Here is a 25,466-nt window from a genome sequence, read left to right as displayed (position 1 = left end):
TACTTTGGCACAAAACTCCAAAATTATTGGATTCCGATTCAATATTGATACCGATTGAACCTTTATAACTATCTCAACAGAACTGTGCTTCTTTCAATGCAACCGTACAATTAGTTGAAATGGCCGATAGCTTTTAACGTGAGTACCCTTTTAAAGATTTCAATCATGTTTACATTCCTATTTTTAACTCTCCAATAGAACTACATTCTTAATTTTTAATACCGCATATTAATTCCTTCGATATCCCAGGCTTTATGAATAGTTTTTATAGGCTTTATAAATGGTTATCTACAGACACTACTGTAGATACTATCAGATATTGCTTTAGCGTTCATAGCCAATCTGTAAACATGTGAAACCGCAAGTTTATGTGCACTTTCGTGCCGACCCTGGGAACTTTCGTTGGGACCTTTTCGCTTTGAACTAAGGCACAGTTTGTCGTTAAAACTGGCTAGCTAACAGATGTGCGAAACTAGTTTTTGCTCGGCCTGTGTGATGACATCCAATTTTAATTGTAGGCCGTATTAAGAACTTATGGAAACATTAATAATGTGGTAGTTAATGGCAATATTGGTGTTGTCAATGCAATTTAGTTGTAAATTGAGCACTTTGTGTTCTAATAAGCTAGGGTGAGTCATAAGAAGCAAATTATCGAGATGGTCAGATTCGGATGTTTTGGTAAAATGCGCCGGCTATTGCAAATTCTACACACGTGCGATTTTATGACGACGTTATTTATGGTTCATAGAGTTTTTATTTAGCTCATTCCAAGTCATACTAGTTTGAATTGGTTTGAAAAACAGCTGTTTTGGATTGACTAAATCATGACTAAATCTGCGCACATGAGAACAATTTACAACCTGACTGTTAGCGTAAGCTAGAGCTTATTACATTTTCTGTAGCACGTAAAGTAAACCCTCCTTAGTTCTCATTCTCACATATGTACGAGTAGATGTAAATCTCACAGTAGCTACTGCACATCTATTCGCGGGTCGTTAAGTTTTGTATTCATATACATATATTGTAATTTTCCTAAGATTAATTTATACCGTAAAATACTGTAAAATGGAGAGTTCTTGTCCTAAAACAGTTTCCCGAACAAAGATCATGAACTCTTTGTAAAAAAGAGTTTAACTATCTCGAAAGCCAGTAAACTTTTACTATTTAGATCTTCAAGGACTAGCCTTAGTTGTCCGTATGTTAGAATTGTTAGAAGGTTACGTATAGGGTTTGCAAGATCCGCCGATTTTTCGGATCCGGATATTTCGGATCTTAAGATTTGCCGGATCCGGATATCCGGATATTTCGGATAAAACGGATCCGTGTTGAAAAGGTCACTTTTTACAGGAGTTTCGTCAAATCAAAGCTGCTGTTACCGAAATAAAATAATTTAAACTCACAAAACGACATAAATATAGTCTATTATTGCTTCATTAACTTTTTAGACGAACTTTTAACATACAATTGTGTCGTTTAACTTCAAACTCGCGTAAATCGTAAATTCGGTTTTAAGGATAATTATACAAAAAAAGCAGAATGAATTTACCCGAGTTTGAAGTTAAGCGAACACAATTAATATCACTCCCATTGTACAGTACAGCATATAACATTAAACAGTAGGCCAATATTTTTGTTTAACATACATAAGCTAATGCAGGGTAATTTAGTGTTCACTAATACCTCTGTTTTACTGAGGCGTCTATCCGTAACCACAGCCAATAAATACATCCATGCGAAATTGCAAATGTAGGAAAAAAGGTAAAATGATATAATTTTATTGCATTACACGTATTAGACGTGTAAAATATGTTACACATATTTAGTTATCGATTGTTTTTCTGAACTTATGTGCAAAATGTCATTTGATATTTGCCTGTCGCTTTTCAGTGAAGCTCTAAGGCTGGCAGCGCGCCTCCAATCCTTCTGGTGTTTTGGGTGTCCATAGGCGGGAGTGATAGCTTACCATCAGGCGACCTGTCTGCTAGTTTGCCTCCCATCTTATTAAATACAAAAAAAAAAATGGATCTGGATTGAGCTTATAATTAAAATAATTACGTATATAATTATATTAATTACTTCCATGATCTCTAATTCATCATTAAGCTTAAGAACATCCATGGCAATCGTTTCTGCTTTATAAAAAATTAATAATTTATCGTTATTCCTGCGGGATGCATCCAGTTAGAAACGAAAGCAGTTTTAAAAACAATGATTTACTGTTCATTTTATTTAGTTTGTTAACATATAGTTTTATGGATTCATCGCATGGCGTAATGTACCAAACCTAACCTAGCTTGATATTCTGGAGTATTTAATTTTGAATTAAATAAATGTGAATAAACATTTTAGGCGACAAAATACAGGAAATAATTCATCAATTTCATTCGAAAATTCTTTCTGGCGTGGATACCCATATTTCACGGATCCGTATTATCCGTTTTATCCGGATCCTATGAGATCTCGGATCCGGATCTGAAATTCAACGGATATCCGGATAATTCGGATATCCGGATATCCGGATCTCAAACCCTAGTTACGTACCTTACCCACATTGACATTACCAATTTATCATAGATTTAGATATTACGAAATGAGAACTAGATCATCTCATGTTAACAAAATACTCAGGAACACGTTGTACGATCAAAATCGTGACGCTCCCCTGCGTAGCGGAAACTCGCGAGTGCTTTCGTCTCGATCTCGTTTTGAGATCGCACCGTTATCGCACGACCTGAAGGTCGCCGCATGCATCTTCGGAACCGGTAGCGTACATGCACTCGTGACCGTGAAAAGCGCTTGATGCAATAAGAGGGGTTACCGTGAAGTACTAAAAACGTTCAGTTTAGGTCGAGAGAACGGGAACAACTATAGCAGTTACACACCGTCCCTCTCTCTCACTCAACCTAAACTGAACCGCTTTAGCACTTCATGGTAACCCCCCAGATATCGGTTGATGCTGATGCTGACCTTTTTTTTTGCTGTCTAAACAACTCGCGCTTTTGATTCTGGGAAGTTCCATCCGTAGACAAAGTTTAACAAATACGCGCAAGGATTTTGCGACCTCTAGCTTCTCCAATATTGGTATTTGGTATCATCATATCACGGAAGCGAGCAAGTTCTAAAAGTTTTTGCAACTATCGTAGAATTAGACTTATATTGACCGGGATATAGACCGTGATTACCTTTTTGATTTTTGTCGAGCTCCCGATATTTCGACGCTCGACAAAAATCAAAAAGGTAATCACGGTCTATATCCCGGTCAATATAAGTCTAATGAAAATAACCGTGAATCATTCAAAACTCTTATCGTAGAATTAACTGACATAGTTGTAAATACTTGTGCTGTTTCTGACCCAGTTCCCTAATGCATAGAAGTTGGTATGCTTATCAAGAGTCATCACGTCATCAGGTATATGTGTACCTTCTAGTAAATTTGGTTGTGTGTGTGTGGATTGAGTGAGCACCTTCCGAAAATAAAAAAAAATATGCTGATCATTTAGTAAAAGTTCTAAAACAATTGTAAAACGAATCTCTGAATTTGTAAAAAGATAAATCAAAAGATACAGCCATTAACATGTGCTCACTCAGTTCTCACAAACTACCAACAAAAACAGTGAATATATTCATTTAACATATAATATTTATATACTAACACTTAGTAAAAAATAGGCCAACCTACCTCTATAAATCGCTTAATTAGTGAGAGAAATTCAGTAGCCTTATTTGTATCATTCAGAATATTGATATTAAAGTCTCCGACCAACAAACATTTTTTGTCAAAAAAGTGCTCCAAAAATTTCTCTAATCGATCCATAAACGTGTCGAAATTTTTATCTACCGGGTTCCTATAACAACAACATATACATATATTCGTTGACATATCTTTAATACCACATAGTTCAAAACTTTCACATTTATATAGTTTCTTACATATTACCAGGTCTTCGACTAGTTTATTCATTTTTCCAACAATTAAACTACCACCTCTTATTTTATTTGGTCTGGTATTATAGCACATTAAATCATAATTATGTAAATTAAATAGAGGAGCTGTAGCTTTGTTGAGAAAGTGTTCAGTAATGCCGATGAAATCATACTCTACATCAGTTCCCTCAAGATACAGCTCCAGCTCATGTGTTTTATTGCTAACGCCACAGAGGTTTTGGTGAAAAAACAATAATATTTCTCATACCACTATTTTTGAGTTTGCCATTCCATGAAGAGAACATTTCATAGGTAAGATTTAAGTTAGGATCGAAAAAAGTTGAGTATTGGTACTTCATGATGTCATTATACAAAAAAGTGTTAAAAGTGTCAACCCTAGCATTAAACAACAGAGCACCACATATGTATGTCGGACACACGATAATAACGTTGGTAATATTATTTAGTTCCTTTAACACCTCTCCTGTCTGTTTCACCAGTTTATAATAGTCTTGTGTGTTGCAGAAAATATCCACCATCTAATATTTTATATTCTATTTCGATACTAAATATCCACCATCTAATATTTTATATTCTATTTGTAAAAAATTTAACAGGCACCTTATCAATGTACCTACCTTCAAACGAGATTCGACTTTTTCCTGTTTAGATAACATACTGACCAACCTGCCGAGGGACTGCGTGGTCTTAAGGTGGCTCGCCTAGGTTACCCGAAGCTCAGGCTGCGTTAGATGGCGTTAATCTGCAAATTACCAGTCTTATTTTTTTTGTGGAGTCGTACAGGCATTTATATACTTTCAATTATGCTTCGCGAACATTTAATATTAAAATTGACGTATTACAACAAACATTCAACTTCTCATTGTAACGTTAATCCCCTTAATGTAAATAAATTTACTATTTTACACTATTTTTAAGTACCACTCACACATACAAACAGTGTTTTTGTATTCCTTCTAGTCGATAATTTCACGCGGCGACAGCTTGTTTAAATAGCCTTGCGGTAAATACATGCCATCGCATGATTTGCATGGAAGTACTGGGTTCGAATCCAGGACTTTTTCTCTTTTTTTTTTTAATACTACGTCGGTGGCAAACAAGCATACGGTCCGCCTGATGGAAAGCGGTCACCGTAACCTATGGACGCCTGCAACTCGAAGAGTGTCGCTTGCGCGTTGCCGCCCCATAGAAACTTGTACACTCCCCTTTGCTGCGTATGCACAGCAAAAAGGAGTGTACAAGTTCAAAGGAGGGTTTGGGTTGCCGACGACTCAAAGGACAATAGACGGAACAAATTAGTTCCGTAAGTCCTCCCGTCGTCAGCACCCCGCACCCTCGTTGAGCTCTGGCAGCCTTACTCACCGGCAGGAACACAACACTATGTGACACTATTTTTTGTTCGTCGAACTCAGAATTTCTAAGATAATTATCCTAATCTGATATTTAAAAAAAAATCCAAAAAGTATAGATAAATTTTAGTTTCTAAACTACGATCCGAATGATTTTTTTTTTCTAATTGTTTATTTTTGATGGAGCAAGGGTATTCAAATCGCTTTTGAAATCTTAAATTAGTAAATGAAAATGCAATAGTTAACTGAGTAACGTAATGCTTTAAAAACTCAAGTGGACTTTTTTTATCTAAAGAGTGATTTCGATAAAATATTATATTTAGCGAGGGTATTAAAAGTTGTGTTTTATATCTCAACTTAATAAATAGAAAATCAAAATGACAATAAAAAAATCAATATGTTCTCTAAGACAAAATTGATACCTTCGGCTCTCCATTCTTGCTCAGTCAATAAAAAAAACGAAATTTATATCCAAAAAAATACAAAAAGTTTATATAATCCTGGGAATCGAACGCACCTTCACGGCGTGACAGACGATTGTTCCCCAACGACGCCATTACATAACACGCTGTTATCGACGAAATTGGGCTATACATATATAATTATTTAAATATAAATAATAATGTCAAATCCATACTAATATTACAAATGGGAAAGGGTGTGTGTCTGTTTGTTTGTCCATCTTTCACGGCAAAACCGGAGCGACGAATTGACGTGATTATTTAAGGGGATTTAGTTGAAGGGATGGAGAGTGACATAGGCTACTTTTTGTCTCTTTCTTACGCGAGCGAAGCCGCGGTCAAAAGCTAGTTTATTATAAATGAGAAAAGCTGGTTACTCTATAATCTGAAGTGGAAGAATTCGTTGTTTCACCAAAGATAATTTGTGTTTGTTTGTTTGTCCGTCTTTCATGGCCAAACGGAGCGACGGATTGACATGTTTTTTAAGTGGAGATAGTTGAAGGAATGGAGAGTGACATATGCTACTTTTGTCTCTTTCTAACGCAAGCGAAGCCGCGGGCTAAAGCTAGTACAGCACGGGAAGCATGGTCGCGCGATAGACGATAAAATATCAGGCCGTCCCTGTCGCACTATTAGTAAGTGCGATTATAGGGACGGCCAGATGTTTTATCATTTATCGCGCGACCATAATTGCCTGCCTGGACCAGATTATATTGATGATAATTATTATCTGTAACCATTTAGTTAATATTGTCTTCAGTTACCGCGATAGTTACTCATGAAATAAAAACTATGAAAACGGATTAAATCGTGTATAATGAATTTACAATTTATCCCGACGTTTCGAACACTACAGCGTTCGTGGTCTCTGAGGAAAAATTACAATGTGCAAAAGCTACCCACATACCTACATACATATTCATATATATAACTATTTAGTTGTTGAAGAAAAACATTCACACAACAATAACATAGGTCAACTAGCTCAGTAAATGTAAGGAAGTCAGCACATTACTAATACTATGCCACACTATGACCTATGTACCTGACCTGACGTGTAATATTTTATTTTATCAACAAAGGCATAATAAAGATTGTAATGTATTTTTGTATGAAAATAAAAAATAGGAAAGAAATATAGTAAGAGTCTTTTTTAATAGAATATTTATTCTATTAAAAAATAAAAATAAAACTTAATAAATCCAAAAAAAGTTCAAATTATTAAAAAAGAGCCCGGAATCGAACTCGAGATCTCCTGTTTCATAGTCAATGCATTTGACCGAGACGCCATTTCGATTTACACTAGCAGTGTCGAAATACACGATATGTATCTTTATTGACAAAATGCGTCATTATTTCTGAGTCTGCTTGAGTTAAGTAAACCAATATCTTTAAATAATTACTTGTCAAGAGCCAAGTGTCACTGATGACAATGTCAACTAAAAATGCGCGAAATATGACGGCTCTGTGTCTGTACACAAAATTTGGCACACACATTTTCGTAAAATTAATAAAAAATTCACATGGATTTGTCCATGATTTCTGTATGAAACAATGTATTTCGTTCAATACTGCGACGATGGATAATGTATAGTAGATGTATGCGCATATTTTTATTTAGTTGTAGTGTGCGGTGACTAAATAAATGGTAGATGTTTTTTGTATGGAAAGCGAGCCACCTTAACAGCAGTCGATCACAATGGACTAGGTGACGGACATGCAGGAATCTCGTGCCGCCTAAAAGTCGAAAGTACGGGTAGCGCACTGAAAGAACAAATTTTGTACAGGGAAAGACGAACTCTCTCTGAAAAAAACAATGTTATGTTTAAGACTAAACTAATGCAACAAAACTGGCGCGCACTGGGAATAGACCAATTTATTGACAATTTTAACACGGCATTTACTTGTTCTTTTAAAAAATATAAGAAAAAAACAAACTTAAGGAAAGTAAACAAATTAATCTGGATAACCAAGGGCCTCAGAGTCTCGAGCAAGATGAAAAGGTTCTTGCTTAGTGGAAACATAAATAGTTTAGACAAATCCATTGCTGACTATAGGAAGAGGTACATATGCCTATATAGAAAAATTATAAACGCAGCAAAGAGGAATAGCATCACGCATGAAATAAAAAACGCTGCAAATATATCTAAATCAATCTGGTCAGTTGTAAACAAACATAGAAATAAGCTTCCAACTATCGGCTGCCAAAAGCTGCTACTTAAGATAGACAATAGAATCATAAGCGATCCTCACGAAGTGGCAGACACTTTCTCTACTGTGTTTGATAAAGGCAACACTAGCATGGGCCAATTCCTGAACCCCAACTTAGCAATAAATATTTTAGTAAATAATAACCAAAGACAATATAATGACATACACTTCAATGAAACAAATGCCCAAGAAATTAGAAATATCGTAAAACATATGAAAAGTAAGAAATCTGTGGGATACGATGACATTCCTTTATCCATAATAAAAGAAAATCTGGATATTCTTGCGGAGTCATTAGCACACTTGTATAACAACTGCCTTTCACAGGGGTTATTTCCGGATCAATTCAAAATTGCCCGAATTATTCCCATCCACAAAAAAGGGCTAAAAACGGATCCAGCTAATTATCGTCCAATATCCCTGTTACCAACTTTATCCCAGATTTTAGAGAAAATTGTTCTAAAAAAGCTTATGGCTCACCTATGCTCGAACGCGATCCTGAGTGAAACTCAATACGCATACCAAAAGTTTAAAGGTACCATTCAAGCGATTGACACATTAATAAATACTATAGTAAATAAATTAAACGATAAGCTCAAAGTAGCTGCAATATTTTTGGACCTAAGCTCGGCATTTGATATGGTCGACCATAATATACTCTTCGCAAAACTGGAGTTCTACGGCATTAGAGGCAAGGCCTTAAATCTTATACAATCCTACTTTCACAATAGAACGCAGTTCGTGGAAATAACAGATGTAGAAGGTGATCGGGAAAATGTTATAAAATCCAGACCCATTAAGCTAACGCGTGGAGTACCACAAGGCTCTATCCTGGGTCCAGTCTTTTTTGTGCTCTACACAAACGACTTGGTACAATTCATAAGAAGAGAATTGTCGGATATCAGCCTAATAGTTTTTGCCGACGATACAAATGCGATTGTAAGCGCTAATTCACTTGAGGCTCTGAATAGAAAAGCTAATCGTGCTCTGGAATTATTTGACTGGTGGTTTAGCTGTAACAACCTGAAGGTGAACTCGAGTAAAACTTGCGCCATGCTCCTGAAGTCTACAGTCAGACAAAAGGACCAACTGAATCTGTCGTTCTGTGGCCATAGAATAGAAAATGTAAGCAGTGTGAAGTTTCTTGGTATTCATATAGACGATTTACTCACATGGAAAAATGAACTAACGACCATAGAAAACTCAATTAGCTCAGCTTGTTATATCTTGAGAAGTCTGCGGTACATAGTGGAGCAAAAATACCTCAAAATGATATACCATGCACTAGTGGAATCAAAACTTCGTTATAGTGTCAAATGCTGGGGAAACAGCTATGACTATAACATGAATAAAGCCTTTATAATACAAAAGCGAGCCGTGAGAACTATAGTGCGAGTTCCACAAACACAGTCCTGTAAGGAATTTTTCCTCGATTTAAAAATTCTGACTGTCCCGTCCTTGTACATCCTTCTACTCCTCTCAGACTTGGTCAAAAATCTCAACGACTACGAGACCCCTGAGGAGAGGGAGATACGCCTAAGCACAAGAAGGAAATACCTACATTGTAAATTGCAGCCTAAGCTTAAAATAGTCACACACTGTGCCGAATATCAGAGTGTGCAGCTCTACAACAAGCTTCCCAGTGAGTGGAGAACTATCACTAGCCTTAGTAAATTTAAAAATAAATTAAAAACATTGCTGTTGAAGGAGTGCTTTTATTCTATCGAGGAGTTTACGACCTACTTTAGTAATTTGCCAATGTAGCTAATTTAATTAAATAAATACGTTTGATATTGTTCTGCATGTTAGATTAAATTATTTACTTTTTTAGATTTAAGGACTAGATTTAAGTAACATTCAAATACAATTGTAATATTGTTAATGAATTAATAAATAATAATAATAATAATTTAGTAAAAAATTTTACTAAATGTTGAAGTACTTTCGAGTGTCTTAGGTGCTACAAATCGTAAGATATTTACATTTTTAACTTTCTCAAAACGTGTGGACTGAGTGAGCACTTACAAAAATTTATTATAAAAAAACCTGACACGTTAGTGGTTCGTTTTGTATTTTACAAATTCCCATTTCACTTTTACTAAACTATACACATATAATAGAGGTATAAATCTTATGTTTTTCATCAAAATTCGGCTTTTCAAAAGTGTGAGGATTGAGTGAGCATAAGAAACTATTTGTAAAAAATTTAATACGTCACTAGGTGATCTAATATTTATAGAGGTAGGTTGGCCTATTTTTTACTAAATGTTAGTATATAAATATTATATGTTAAATGAATATATTCACTGTTTTCGTTGGTAGTTTGTGAGAACTGAGTGAGCACATGTTAATGGCTGTATCTTTTGATTTATTTTTTTACAAATTCAGAGATTCGTTTTACAATTGTTTTAGAACTTTTACTAAATGATCAGCATATTTTTTTTATTTTCGGAAGGTGCTCACTCAATCCACACACACACAATTTGGTTGTGATGGACATTTTGTATAAATTCTCTCTCGGATAACAGAAGGAAACACAAATCATTGCTGTCGCTTTGTGCTGCTTTCTCTGAGCGTATGTCTTAATAACGATAAACTTTCTCAACACTGGCTTTTAATTAGTTTCCATTTATTGCATCTGTTTCAAATTTGTCTCCTGTTTAGAATATAATGGTATCCACATTTCTGTATCTGGGGTTCAAATATAATAATGTACCGTAGATAAACTTATACGGTTGCAAAGTTTATTTTGTTAATACTTTTCTGTCTTTCACTAACAAATTGTTTGGCACCTTTAAACTTTTGGGGACTCATATTGCTTTGCAACTGACTTACAACACATTACGTACCAAATTCTCTTCCTCTAGTGTCTTTTTATTGAATTTTCATATTTATAGCGAAGATTAAGTCCACTGTTGCGTTGGTTAGTAAAAAGTATTGCGTTTAACAGCAGCACACCTCTAATATTGTGTTGATAAACTCGATAACAGTATGAATTTCCTGAGGCCGGCTTAGGAAGTAGCAAGTAAGGCTGATAAGTAAGTAGAAAGTTTTGTGTTTTTACTCAATATTGTGGATTTAACTGTAATGTATAATTTTTATTTGTTTCCTGAAATTCAGAGTTCCACTCGAAGAAGATAAATTTCAAATCTCAGTTTGACATTGTCGGATGCTATAATATTAAGCATTATAATTGCATCTCCGCTACAATATTGTTCCTCCTTTGTTAACTAATAGTTAATACCTAAAAGTAATTTATTTAGATTCGAGCGTGGCTTTCGTATCGTGCGAGGGTCTATTGTGTCTGACATCTGTGACGTCTCTTTTGCAGGGTCAAGGCGGGCTAGACAAAACAAATGCTAGACTGTCTAGAGCGTCTAACTAGAAATCAAGTGTTAATTTTATATGTGGCTATATCTACTCCTGTATATAAAAACTTGAAATTTAATTCTGTAAGATTCGTCGGAACTTGAAAACATCCATTATGATTATGATTTAATATCCTCTTCCATATATTAGGTTCTTTATAGACCGTTATCCTTATCACTAAACCTAAAAACTTCTATAATCCAAGTTTGTGGGTGGAGAGTTTTACGTGATTGAACTGATGACCAAAATATAACAGAAATAGATCGATAAGTGCCAAGAGAATATTGGGGAAAAAACTTACATTTTAGGCTTGCTATGGTAGTATCAAATCCAAGAATAAGACAGTTCGGTACCTCTAGCCTCCTCAGCCTTCCAGAATTTATTCTGAACTTTTATCGACTAACAAAAGAAGATTTCAAATTCAAAAAACAAAACAAATACTTCCAAAACTCTGGAAACTAGTATAAGGTTTCATTCGAAAGTGACGTATGGTAAACTTTAGGCAATTTTCATTTTGTAAAAGATAAAATATTTTGAAACACCCTCTAAGGGGAACTTTATAGAACATGTTTTGTTTACTAGATATACTCGTATGTACCTACCATATTCAGTATTCCAATGTATTGTGTTGTGTCCCGGGAATCCGACCGACTCGTATTAGAATACGACCGATCGCGACGAGGCCAAGGTTAGGTCGCGCTATGACGACTATGGGACTCTTCTATTTGGCCAACGCCAGATTCACCTGACCTCTTATCTAAAAAGTTGTTGTGAATCTAAAGTTCCAATTACACATTGTTGGTCAATGGGTACGGGTTTAGTGAATAGATAGGACTTCAGATCGATCGAAATTAATAAACACGGAGTCCTTTACAGCCTGTTGCTTCAACGATTACGATCAGCTGTAAAATAGGTGTTAACCTTGATAACATGTTGGTGACGTAAAATTAACTAATTAGATTTTAGTAAGAATAGGAAGCGATGCTCGCGAGTATAGTGGTTGTGGTGGCGTCCGATTTTCAATCGGGATGTCGCGGGATGAAATCTAGGCCCGTATCGTGGTATATCGTATCGCATTTACGGAACTTACATTTTCCACTATAATTTTGGTGAGGTAGAAAATCGACAACACATTCAAAGGTTACATTAAATTTTATCTAGTGCCCGCCTCAATTTCTTTTTAATCCGTTCGACGTCAATGGTTGAATCTGCATTTCTCTATCAGTTTGTAACGTCCAAAATTCGTATGTGCAATTGTGCATCGCAATTTGCGATTGTTTCGACTCATGTGTGTTCATCACAATCATAACATAGTCGAACAATAATGAAAATAGCGCTTTGGCGGTCATATCGAGTCACTCTAAAGATTTTAACACATTTGGTTTCGTTCACGATTCTAATAACACGCTAAATATGTCCCGTGAATCAATATCGCAACCAACCGGTTTGTTGTTTACATTACGCTCGAAGGAGCGGCTCTGCGACTGCTACTTTATAATCTGTCATACTCGTAGTTTAAACACAGATATACAAAAATAACGTATATTCATACAGATCATTAAAGTGTAGGGAAATAGGGAAAAGGTATACGATCGTCGCATGAGTGCGAAATGGACATCAAATTAATAAATGAGAACTTTTAGGCTAGAAGGGACTAAAACTTAATAACGGACTGGAAAATGATAAAGAAGCGAAAGATATGCAGAAGATACGATGCGTGGTTATAATATGGTTATTTATATCTTGGAATATAGGTATCGTTCAGCAAAGCAAATAATTTATGCAATAACATTTCTGAATTCAATTCTTTTATAAAAGTAAAGGTTTCGGAATAATAAAACCTTTATGTTGAATTAAATCTTGTATTAAAATATTTTATAATGAAGATCTTACATTTTTGTGTGTTATGCCACAAAGCGGCGTTCAGAGAGAAATGTAAGATCTTCATTATAAAATATTTTAATACAAGATTTAATTCAACATAAAGGTTTTATTATTCCGAAACCTTTACTTGGTGCCGAAAAATGACACTTGTCTTGACATTATTCCGATTTTGGTGGAACTTTTGATATTTTACAAGAAACCTTTTACATTGTAGATCTGGTTCTGTAGCAGAGAAACTGAAAATTTGTAGCAGAATACCAAATGTGTGATTACAAATTTAGATCTAGTTTCTGCGGCGACACATTTTGAATACAAACAGAGCCGTTGACGGCGTAATATCGTAAATGGTACCAATTTAACAAAGATGTCAGTCTGTAGCATTCATTTTCTGTATCATTGCTAATGTAACTTTTAAGGTCTATTAAGCATAATTTTTGTATTTTAATGTATAACTTATTGACTATGTAAATGTTGTTTACAAATATACTGTTTGGTTGAGAGAGCGGTAAAACGAAAGAAATGCTACTTTATCTGGTTTATTAATGGCTCGAATTAAATTAAAACTGAGTGGTCTGAGTGTACCTAGTTTGCAAATGTTGCAGTGTATAATATTAGGATTTATGAGGATAAATGAACAGATCCACAAAGTGACGTAATATGACTGAAGTCTAAATTTAAACCGGGGCAATGTTGACACTTCCCACTGAATCATCTGTAGGTATATTCAACTTCATAAACATGTGTCCAGTTATGGAAGGTTGACATTGGTTGCGTCATGTTTTCATTTGCATTGATCTCGTTTTTAAAGCTAAATAAATCGTCACTACTTTTAAAAAAACTTGTATCTTCGTCTGTCAATGAAAAGAAAATTGTAGTAAGTATGTATGGAATGCATATAGACTTACTGCGTTTTAACTTTGAGGAGCAGCGTGAGATACGAGATTTTTTAAAAGCAGTGACGAAATAGTATCCTTTGAAATTGGTTGTTCAAGGTTTTTAACGAGTTTTGAGGACGTCTTTATTCTCTGTCGATCTGACACATCCACAGTCAAGAATCAAGTACTTACCTAAAATCTAAATTCATTAAACATTATCATATCAAAAACGGAAACCAACTTTAATCTGACATATGTAGTTTGTAAAATTTTGACTAAATTAGAAATTACATTTAGGTAGGTACCTATTTTGTGTTACGATTTTAGTATTTTGTGGAGTTCTGTCACCTTGTGACCTATTTAAATAGACAACTTCTACTTGACATTGACACAGTGCGCCAATTATTACAGAATTTTGCGCTTCAGAATTAATTTTCAGTCCTAATTAAAGACTAACTTTCGCTATTTTGAAACTTGGTATATTTTTAGAATTATTGTCCAGCTACAATCGTTTATCATACATAATTGACGTGGCTCTATCGCGCCATCTATCAGAACCTCCTTAGTCCGCCACAATTAAGCAATTTTATCGCTATCTCCATAAAAGACCATTCGTTATTGTCAATAACTGCATTGTCAGTTTGAATGATATTGCTTTCAGTTTTCCGTAGGAGGGATTCAATAGTTCAACGTTATAAATCGCTTAGTCTCAAGTCACTTAGGCTTAAGTGACCTAATAAGCTAGTTTCCTACTAGTCAAATCAGCTTCTTTTTAAGAACTGTCAAAACGATTTGCTCATACGGAATCACTATGAAATACTGAGGAGTGACGTCACGGTCAATTCATTTACTTTATATCTTTCTCCTCTTTGACTTATTCAATAGAAATTAGGTTTAAACATAACTATACTGTCCATATTTTTCTTCTAATTATGTGGTGCTTTATTTCGTGCACTGCATAAAATATTTTACTTTTATGTAAGTACGCATAGGAAATGGTAATTGGTAAAAAAATCCATTTCACAGAATTCGAGATTTTCATAAATAATCCGTCGTTACATAAAAAAAACATCTCGTATCTTACACTGCTACTAAAAATTAAAACGCATTAAAGAAGGAAATAGAGAAGGGGGAAAACCTAGGAGAAGTCTGTGTTAACCAAATAAAAGAAAAGGTTCAGGTCGTGTCATACCAGAAGGTTGGTAGAGAACCGGACGGGTTGGATATTGCTCCACTGACAAAAGTTAAGTGTGAAGAAGAAGAGATGATTTGGAAAATTAATGCCCATCATCAGGCGTCGATTGTTCTCATGACTATATCCTGTCATTCTCATTCATCTTATGGAAGTATTCATTGTCAATCAAACAATAATAGTTGTTATTATTGTCAATTTGAATGATATTAAGCCGTCAGTTTTCCGTGGGAGGGAAACTGTCGCCGTGCGTCGTATGAATCGGCATTCGGGTTAATGTGCAAAAACTGAGCCAAGATCGTGCCGCACGCAATTATATCTTGCGTAATGTCGTAATCTTCGTTAGACTAATTACTCGTATATGAGGTTAGGACGAAGGACTGTATGAGAAGCATAATTTGTAGAGAAACTGTCAGGAGCGATACAATTCTCTTTATTGGCACGTTGAACTGTTTACAATGCAATATAATTGTGGCGTCATAAATAAATTCTTTTTAGTAACAACAAATAAAAACTTCGTTGACACAGGCCTTGTGAAGAACAAAAGGTGTGGTAATCTGATAACGTTTAGTCATTATAGTGCTTTTAACTGTGACGTCATAAAATCTAGCCGACCGCGCCCGCAAGGTTATGTTGTCAACCCGCATTGATGACGTCATCCTACCCTCAAGGCTTGCATAACTCCAGTCATATTGAGGGCAATATGGCGAATGTTTTTGGGCTTAAAGCGCAGGTATCAACCATGTAGACTAAATAGTCAAACAAGATTAAGATAACTATAACATGGTTAATCTTATCTTTGACGTCAGGGACAATCCCTAAACAATAGAAAATGATATCAAGCCATACAATTACGTTGAACCAGAACCTGATGGGATTTGGTGTAGTATGATGTAGTAACAAGGGAACATTAGCATGTTGCATAGGTGTATGTTAATTGTTAAGGTATACCAAATCAAACCAAAAAATCTTTACATATTTTCTGACTGTAACTATTCCATGGATTACAGTATTAAACATGCGGAATTGTGGAGTATGTAGGTCAATTACCTACTAATTTGACCTGTATTGTGTACTTCAACTACTAGGGTTTGTACTACTGTTTATTGCAACAGTAGCACAAATGGTTTTATTGCCTCTAGTCTAAGTAGCCAATATGAATCTCTGAGCTTGGCGGAAGCAAATAATATGTTCACAGACAATGCATTTAATATCTTCGCATTCATATCGCCATTTCATTTCTTGTATCTCGATTATCACGGATTATGTTGATGCTTTCTGTGCCTACAAAGAACAACTAAGATAGCAAATATGCGATTATTGAGAATATATAGCTCAATAAAGTTAATGTCTCAAGACAATGTCCCCAGCTAAAAAGCGGAACGTGACCGAACATCGATCTACTTTTTATTATCTTCCGTCTCCGCTACTTAAATGGCATAACATCTTTAAGTGGCTCTACTTTATAAGCTGTCTTGGCACTAACAAGAGTAATTTCAGCTTCAGCCTAACGCACACGAATAAAATTTAGGGCGTCTAATAAAATGTTACAGTTGTTAACCAAAAAGGTCTGAATCCCAACTCGTAATGTTTAGGTTTACCGCGAAGAAATTGTAAATTGAATTGAGATCGAATCTTCATGAGTAAGGAGCCGTGAAGTTGGGTCTCCAGAATTCTGAATATGCCATTGCTTACAGTGCTCAGGCGAACCAATGTATCTGTGGCCTTGAGATATGTAAAATCTATATAATTCTATACGAAGACGTGCTGGTTCTTATGAAACTGTTAGCTTGGCAAGCAAATAAGAATTGGATACCGATTGACCTCTACGTCCCTTTTCCAGTTTGTATTTGTAGCTTTGGAAATGTGAAGGTTTAACCGTTTTCTGAAAATTGGTCGTCGTCGCTAGGTGGGTGTTGCGAGCCTTGTCTGGAGATATGGAATAATAACTAAGCCCAATGCCAATGAAGAAATTATAAAGAAAAACTTCAAGAGATTGAGATTAATCAATCAAATTAGCAAAAATAAACTTTTTAACAAAAAATAAAACCGCCTTCAAAAATAAGCGCGTTACAAAACACGGAGAAACTAAAAAGCAAAAAATAATAAACCTTTGAATTCAGATTTCTTGTCGTATTGCAATAATCTAAACATCCAAATTATAAACAAATCAATTATTTTTGCAGTCGGTACCAGACCTGTTCGTCGCCTTGCTATTGCCTGTTTGCCCCACCCAACCATACGCATACGCAGGTTCTCAATTGAGAACCTCCTCCTTTTTTGAAGTCGGTTAAAAAAAAAAAAACATTCAGTCGAATTGAGAACCTCCTCCTTTTTTGAAGTCGGTTAAAAAGTGGTGGCGAACCACATTGCTTCTCTTAGCTGTTTCCATTTATTAGTAGAAGCCATTAATTTTTCATGAGCAGAGCAGCACATGGATGATACAATGTGAGTGTTTTGTTTCGTTGTTTTTATGTTAATTGTTTGAACTCTGCTATCCAAAACTTTTAGTTCTCAGTTGAGATTGTTGAGAACAGTATTGATATTCAAGTTTCTGGCTGCTAAAGTCTCGGTGTTTACCAACCGGAGAGGCTGGAGTCTTATTGATACAGTAAACTTTGTCTGTCGACATCTAAATGGATTCAAACGTGGGAGGGAACTTTGGTAAATTCATTTATTATTAATTTATATCTGGGCAACCGAGCTTCGCTCGGTTCTGTTTCGTATCCTTGACATGTGTCGCCATCTAGTTCAAAAATGAATAGTACCTACATCGAGCGAAAGAATTCTCAGCCTTAACAACACAACTACTCCACACGAGATGGCGCGCATTTCGCCACAAAAACTCAAATAGTGTATTTTCTATTCGTTTTAGCCTTGACCTGTGTCGCCATCTAGTGTTTGCAATAAATAGTACTTACATCGACCGAAAGAATTCTGTCTTAACAGTACAACTACTGCACACGAGATGGCGCGCGAAGAAAAACGCATGAAAACTCGAAAATTCGCGTTTTCCGGGACCTAAGGATAAGTTAGACCGATTTTTCACCCCAAAAACCCCCACATAACAAATTTCTGCGAAATCGTTAGAGCGGTTTCCGAGATCGTCAGTGTAAATAAATATATATATAAATAAATAAATAAATAAATATACAAGAATTGCTCGTTTAAAAGTATAAGATTATGAGCTTACAGCGATATAAGTATATCTTTCGATAGGCGTAAATATTTCTTTTCTAAAGAATGATTTTATCATTTGAATAAGCCTCGGACCATTTCCTAGCTCAGCTATTTAAAATAAAAATGCTGCACTGCACCCGAACCAAACTAGGTCATTCCTACTCTGGGCTCTACTATGAATGAACGCTGGACGCTAGTCCGAACTATATTAAAATAAAGAATCTTTGCCGGGGGCTACAAACAAATGGCCATCCAAAGTGCTTCACTTTGGAAGTAATTCGAAGAGACAGGACTTTTTTTTTACATATGTTTTGTATCTCTTAATCTAGAAAAGAACAGTGGCTTTGAACATGTAATTTTGCACAGAGACACGAGGAGTAAAGACTTCCGAACCGTGAATCATTCAAAACTCTTAAGGACTTACGAGTTTAAACTTTAAGATACTGTTCCTCTTTCTGTTGACTGAACTGACCTCAATTTTCTTCTCTTTCAGGACCAGGAACACCTCAAGCCACCTATAGTCGGGGGTCTCGCCAACGCCGAGATCTACTGTCTGGCGTTAGCGAACATGTACTCAGACCCCAACTACCACAGCCTCAACCACTGGAACATTCTACAGACCCTCGCGAGGAAAGGCGTACATGTGCCGGATCCGCCTGACTGCGCGCTCACGGAGACAGTGTTGCTTCAGAACAATCCGCTCAAAATGGTGAGTTTAATATCCTATCATAGTCTCAACCACTGGAAGTTCCAGAATGTTCCACTCTGGAACATTCTACAGACTCTTGCGAGGAAGGCTGTGACTGTGATGATTTACATAGCTTCCACCACTTGAATGTACTCCAGAGCCTCCCAAGAAAAGGTGTACTAAGACTGTGCTGCTTAAAGAGTTCAGGACAATCCGCAAAATGCCTACTTCCTCATCTCAATGATTGAGTGGGCTGATATAAGTATTTACGCTGCGCAAAGGAGTAAAATGATCGGTATACATACGTCTTGTAAAATGTACACCTGCTTGCTGCTCTTGTAATCCGGACTGAGTTGCAATCGAAAAGTGGCTGGATAAATATTTAAAATAAAATCTAGATAGCAACGTGCTGAGGTGAGACTATTAAGGTGTGAAGTTTCAATTGCTTTACTTCTAGTTTTGTTGGAACTGAGAGCTACGATGTACGGTGTCAAGTTGTCGAACTTGTGCGAACTTCGACTAAACTTGACTAACCAGTTAGTAACTACAGGTGTCCATGTCGGATGTTATTCTATTATAACGAGGCTCAAGGCTTACAATATTTTTTGTTCTCCATATCGCAGTTTCTTGTATAAATCCTTTGGGGAACAAATTTGTCTCAGGGAAAATTAGGCAAGCTACAACAAACCGAGTCATGTGTGCTTTGCCGCAGACAAATAGGTCAGGCGGACCCTATAACTTACACAAGTGGAACTTTCTTTACGCTCCGCAAAATATTATAAGAATTTTCTTTGCCGCACCGCAAGAAACTCCCGATACTTTTTTTGTAAAGAAGCGTTTACAAGTACGTCGTTAAAAATTTAGAAGAACTCCCTTGAAGGGAAGTCTAAGTTTTAATCAAATGTTTTCTATTTACGCTATCACAAAGCAATTCGTTTTAACATTTCAGAACACTAAAGTAATATTAATAAATAATGCAGCTGACAGCTGGCCGTTCTCGTAATTGGTTGCCCTATTGCTCAATAGCGATATCTTAAAGGTATCTATTTAATATTAAATGCTTACGAAACTAGAAACAGGTACCAGCGATAGATATCTACGGATGCATCTTTGCATTATACTGCGCTTTATACAATGCAATGTTTAGCATAAAACGATGACAGTTTGATAACTCGACACGACACTGTAAGATCTTTCACTATGATAAAGTACACAGCAAAATGGCATAGCATGTTGCCAATGGCATAATTTGAAATATGTTGTAAGGGGCTTCCTTATAATATAATGAACCTGTACGTTTCTCCACGCACCCTGCCTCGCACAGCTTGGCTTTGGAATAAAATATAACCTGCAGTATTTCCGGGCTGATACGACCTTCAAACTTTCAAGGGGCCTATTTCTCGAACAATATTACCCTCATAATATTAGTGCGTTGTCAAAATTGTCATGGCAACCCATACGATTTGACGGATCGTGGACTAATAATATTAGTCTAATATCGTTCGAGAAATGGGCCCAAGAAAAGCTTCTATGCCCTCTTACGTTGCGGTTGTCCACAGGCGACAGAAACGAACTCCTATATCATAAAAAATAGTTCCACTTTGGAAAAGAATTTCATTTTGTTGAGTGCAAGGAAATAATGAATCCTTTCCATCATGTCGCTGGCTTAGCGGCACTGTATCAACTTTATGAAGAATGACCCGCCGAATCCTACTGTTTCTAATAAATAATTCATAGGTACCGATCCTGTGCCCGGCAACATTACAACTTTTTGTTCGGTGATAAATGTTGCGAGTACAAAAAACATATGAAATAAGTGGGTCGTTGCTGGATAAACATTTTTTAATAATGCGTTTAAACGTTTTAAGGACACAATTCCTTTGAGTCTGGATTTTGTCAGGTTCATATTTCGTCTTATATTAAAAGGGATAACCAGCTGTATTGTGTTGCGTGGGTATGTTTCCATCCAGATTTATGTCAGATTTTTCATGGCTAAAATGATGTCTGCGAAGGTTTTTCGTGAACCTAGTCAGAATGACATAAATTTATTGAGCCTACTTGCAGAATATTTTCTTAGCATTATCCCGGCATTTTGCCACGGATTATGGGCTCCAGGGGTCTACTTTAGCAACGAATCTCAAGATTTGGCGTAGACACTAGTGTCTTTTTTTAAATAGTTTCAAATGTTTTTTTTTATTTTTTCAGACTGCACACATGTCGGTGATAGAAGCTTTAATGGTGCTGTACGCGCGAGAAGTGGTCACGCTGGACAGGGTGTCAGCAGCAGCGCAGAGATTCGGCACCAGTCAACCCTTAAATAATTCCAATGTTCCACATGAAGATGGCCTACTCTGCTGGATAAACGCAGCGTGTGCGGCGCTTAATAAAGCTGAGGTATGTACAGATCATTTAGCTAATTGGTATAGAATCAGACCGTTGGGGATTCTTAAGGAGGTGGGACCACAAAGATTTGGCACAAGTCGACCATTAAAAATAACTCCAATGTGCCTCACGAAGGCGGCCTACTTTGCTGGAAAAACGCAGCTTGTGCGGCGCTTAACGAGGCTGAGGTATGTACAAAAGATATTGAAAACTAGGAAAATAAGCACATTCACAAGGAGGTGGAACCACAGAGATTCGGCATCAGTCAACCCTTAAATAATTAAAATGTGCCGCACGATGACGGCCTACTTTACTGGATAAACGCAGCTTGTGCGGCGCTTATTTAATAAGGCTGAGGTATCTACATCTACATAATAATAAGATAATAAGGATTTGAAGGAATAGAAGCACACTCTAGGTAGGTGATTCACAAGGAGGTGGAACTACAGCTGTGGAACAGATTTGACAGTAGTCAGTGCTTAAATAAATAGAATGTGCCGAACGAAGATGACGTGCTTCTGCTGGATAAACATAGCCTGTGCGGATAAGGATGCGGTCTGTAGAGATGGTATTGAAGATTTTTTGGCCAACTGGTATCGAAACAGTTGAGTTTTCGGAGTCAGAACCACAAAGATTTGGCATCAGTCGTGCCTTAAATAACCCAATGTGATTAGGAATATCTGTCAGTTCGGCGCCGTCACTTTTTACTTCTGAGACAGGGCTTTACCGTCTCCTACCGAATTTAGGTATAGTTGTTTCTTTAATACGAATAGTCATACCATAGGTACTCCAGTTGTCTCAATTAACTTATCCAATCTTTCACTTAAATCTCGCTATCCTTGAACTCTAGGTGCGTCCCACGCGCACCTATGCTATGATCTAACTCACGCATATATACAATCTGTTCGTAATTTCCATTTGACACGTGCCGTGAAATAATGTCAGCCCAATTAACAAGTTCATACCAGAATCAAGTCGTCTTGGTCAATTACACAGTTATTTGTTATAGTTTGTTTTGTAAGCCTAGGCAAATTGAGTTGAGTAATGGAAATTATAATTGGCGTCACGTACTTTTATGCTTTGCTATCGCGATATTTCACTTGTTGCAGAGAGTTTATTGACTAGAAGATATTTTTTTTAGTTATAGATTTCCGTTTTCCGTCATATGAGACTGGGTCAACGGATGTTAAGCGGCTTGGTTGAACTTTGGCATTGACGGGTCTCGTCTTGCGCATTTTAGAGGTGAAATTCTTTTAAAGAAAGCTATGAAAATATTATTTGACAGACATGACTTCCACTTTGGATGGATCTTGGTGGCCACGATGAACTTTCTATTTTTTTTTTAACTTAAATAAATGCCTTCTTTTAAAATTTAAAATGACGGAGGTTGATATTGGTTTATGTTCGTGTCAGTCAGGTGACGACATTGGCGGTCCTTCGTTCTAATGTTGAGCGTCAGAGAAGCTACTGATGGTTTTTCAACAGAGACCCCACTTAAGTAAGTTTTTTTGTGAACTCGGTTGTCAAAACTAATATTTTTTACCTTGTCATTACAGGAAGACCCGTCATCACAAGTCCCCATGGTGAAGAACCTTCAAGAGCTCTGCGACGGCACGGCGCTCGCAGCGCTCATCTCCTTCTACTGTCCCGACGCGTTACCTCGGTCCGCCGTTCGCGTCGGCCGAATGGCGTCCATACAAGACTGTCTGCATAATCTAATGCTGGTGCATGACTTTTGTCAGACGTGTCTACCACACAATGTCTTTCATATGCTTCCGGAGGACGTCACATACATGCGCGGGTGAGTTTAACCATCAGTAGACCTTCAAGACCTATATCATTCTAATATCATACTGTCCCGACGCGTTACCCCATTCCGCCGTTCGAGTCGGTCGAATGGCCTCCATATGGGATTGCCTCCACAACATAATGCTGGTACACGACTTGTCAGACGTGTCTACAACACAACGTCTTTCATATGCTTAAACCGTACAGTTCAACCATCTCTCGACCGTCAAGAGCTATGTGACTCTAGTCCTATTGCCTCTAAGTGTTACCCCGCTCTGCTACTTGCTTCACTGAGCTCAGCCATCAGAATCCCCTTAAGAACATCTAAGATGAGCATCTATAAAAATAAAAATAACTCTTAGTAGGTGTGGTTGGTAAATAGGTTTCAGTTACTGATTTTTTTTAACATATTTATTTATGAATTATCATTGTTTTCAATTTCAATAGTTTTTTTTTTAGTTTTGACCTGATTACAAGTAAATATTCATATGTAATAAGACGTAGGTAAGTCTAAATGACCCAAGTTTTAAAGCGGCTTTACGTGTCCTAGCCTAAATGTAACCTGGTTAGCATTGACCTCGCACAAAGTAATACTAACTTAACGAGGTCCCGAAGGGATCGTGTAGTGTTACCGCGTTTTGGATCAGAGCCAGACCTAATTTATAATTTACTCTTGTACAGACGAGGGAAGAATACTGATACCATGAAGTCCCGGTGTCCTTTTAAAAGGACAAAAAGTAAATTGAATTTGCAACTTAAGAAAGTTTAAAAATATTTTAAGCGGGTTACTCACGTATTAAGTCGATATAGCTTAATACGTGAGTAACCCGCTTAAAATATTTTTAAATATGTATGAGTCTCACGGGAGTTTTATAGTTAAAATAAGAAAGTTTCCATATTTTAAAACTTCAAGAAATACTCTGGGACGTAAGGGCCGCTACAGACTGCTTTGCAGTCCAACTCGTTGCAGTTGGCATGCAATCGAATTGCGGTTCCAATACAATTTGAAGTTGGATCTAAGTACGTCTTTATATCGTTCCGAAGTGGATGTATCTATGAATGATTACAATCGGTTTAGGTTTTTCCAATACAAGGAAATAATCAAATAAAATGTCCAATTTCAGATCAATGCGACAAAACTTAATAGCAATGCTAGCTGATCTCTTCAACATGCTAGAAGTGCACCCAGTGAAATCTGTCAAGTACCCCGGCGTCGGTGAGTAGTAATACGCCCTGTCGCATGCTAGATCTAATGGGAGTATGTGGTCATAATCTCAAAGATTCAAGCCTACTTAACAAAATTTACAATAGGGTCAAATACATTGATAGCCAAACTGACTAAATATAGCCACTTTGGATTTCATTATCTATTTGATCCTAATAGCCAGCGCGGAGGCGGTTACTTAGTGAAAGGTCTGAGTGCACGCTCATATTGGGCGTGCAGCGTGCATATCAACAAATTGAAGCTCATACAACTGTCCTGAGTTCAAGCTGCATAGCGTCCACTCAGGCCTTACACATACGCTTTCATTTTATTCAGCGAATCTGGGTGCGACATTTCGATGTTAAATTTATTTATTGTATAAACACAATTTTGTTCTAGTGTGTGGAGGTAAGTTGTGCCAGCTTTGCTCAGTAACGTCTCTTTCTAATGTTGTCACCCTGTCTTGCTTATGCTTCGAGCATACGGAGCCTTGTGGTAAAGGTTTATATTTTATACACATTTGTATAATCTGGCACATTATTACATTTACAGCATACATGTGTTTTGGTCTGGAATTTTTAGGTTATGAGTTCATATGATTCTTAGATACTTCTAAAGTTGGTAAGTCAAGGCAGGGTGACCGTGGACTTGCGTTCAACTGCGACTAAACGCATGCGTGCCAGCGTACGTGCAGTGCTTCAAACAACTCGAGTTCGTTTAATTTATAGTCAGGTTGTCATTACTAAAAGCACATTTGAAAAATTTACATGTGTTACTTAAAACAATTGAGAGAAAATACAATAAACCTAGCGAATATCGCTTGAGTTGTAGATTCTATCATCTAAAGTAATTTAACCAGCAATTGCAACCAGGTGACATTGCATTATTAGTATACCACAGTGATTTAAAATACTTTGTCGCAATAAAATAACTAGAAT

General features: G+C 36.6%; 1 protein-coding gene across 17 annotated transcripts in view; it reads left to right on the top strand.

The window, feature by feature from the left end:
• Positions 1–25,466, top strand: part of LOC125226772 (patronin) — a 110,112-nt gene that overhangs the window by 40,830 nt on the left and 43,816 nt on the right. For all 17 annotated transcript variants that reach the window (XM_048130846.1, XM_048130844.1, XM_048130851.1 and 14 more), the window contains exons 3-6: positions 18,960–19,175; positions 21,360–21,548; positions 23,093–23,337; positions 24,449–24,540. In XM_048130846.1, the coding sequence (XP_047986803.1) occupies positions 18,960–19,175; positions 21,360–21,548; positions 23,093–23,337; positions 24,449–24,540 (742 nt within the window). The remainder of the gene's footprint in view (positions 1–18,959; positions 19,176–21,359; positions 21,549–23,092; positions 23,338–24,448; positions 24,541–25,466) is intronic.

Source organism: Leguminivora glycinivorella, chromosome 6, assembly GCF_023078275.1.
Source record: "Leguminivora glycinivorella isolate SPB_JAAS2020 chromosome 6, LegGlyc_1.1, whole genome shotgun sequence".
In the NCBI taxonomy this organism is placed as follows: Eukaryota; Metazoa; Arthropoda; class Insecta; order Lepidoptera; family Tortricidae; genus Leguminivora; species Leguminivora glycinivorella.
This window is presented reverse-complemented; position numbering and strand designations above follow the sequence as displayed.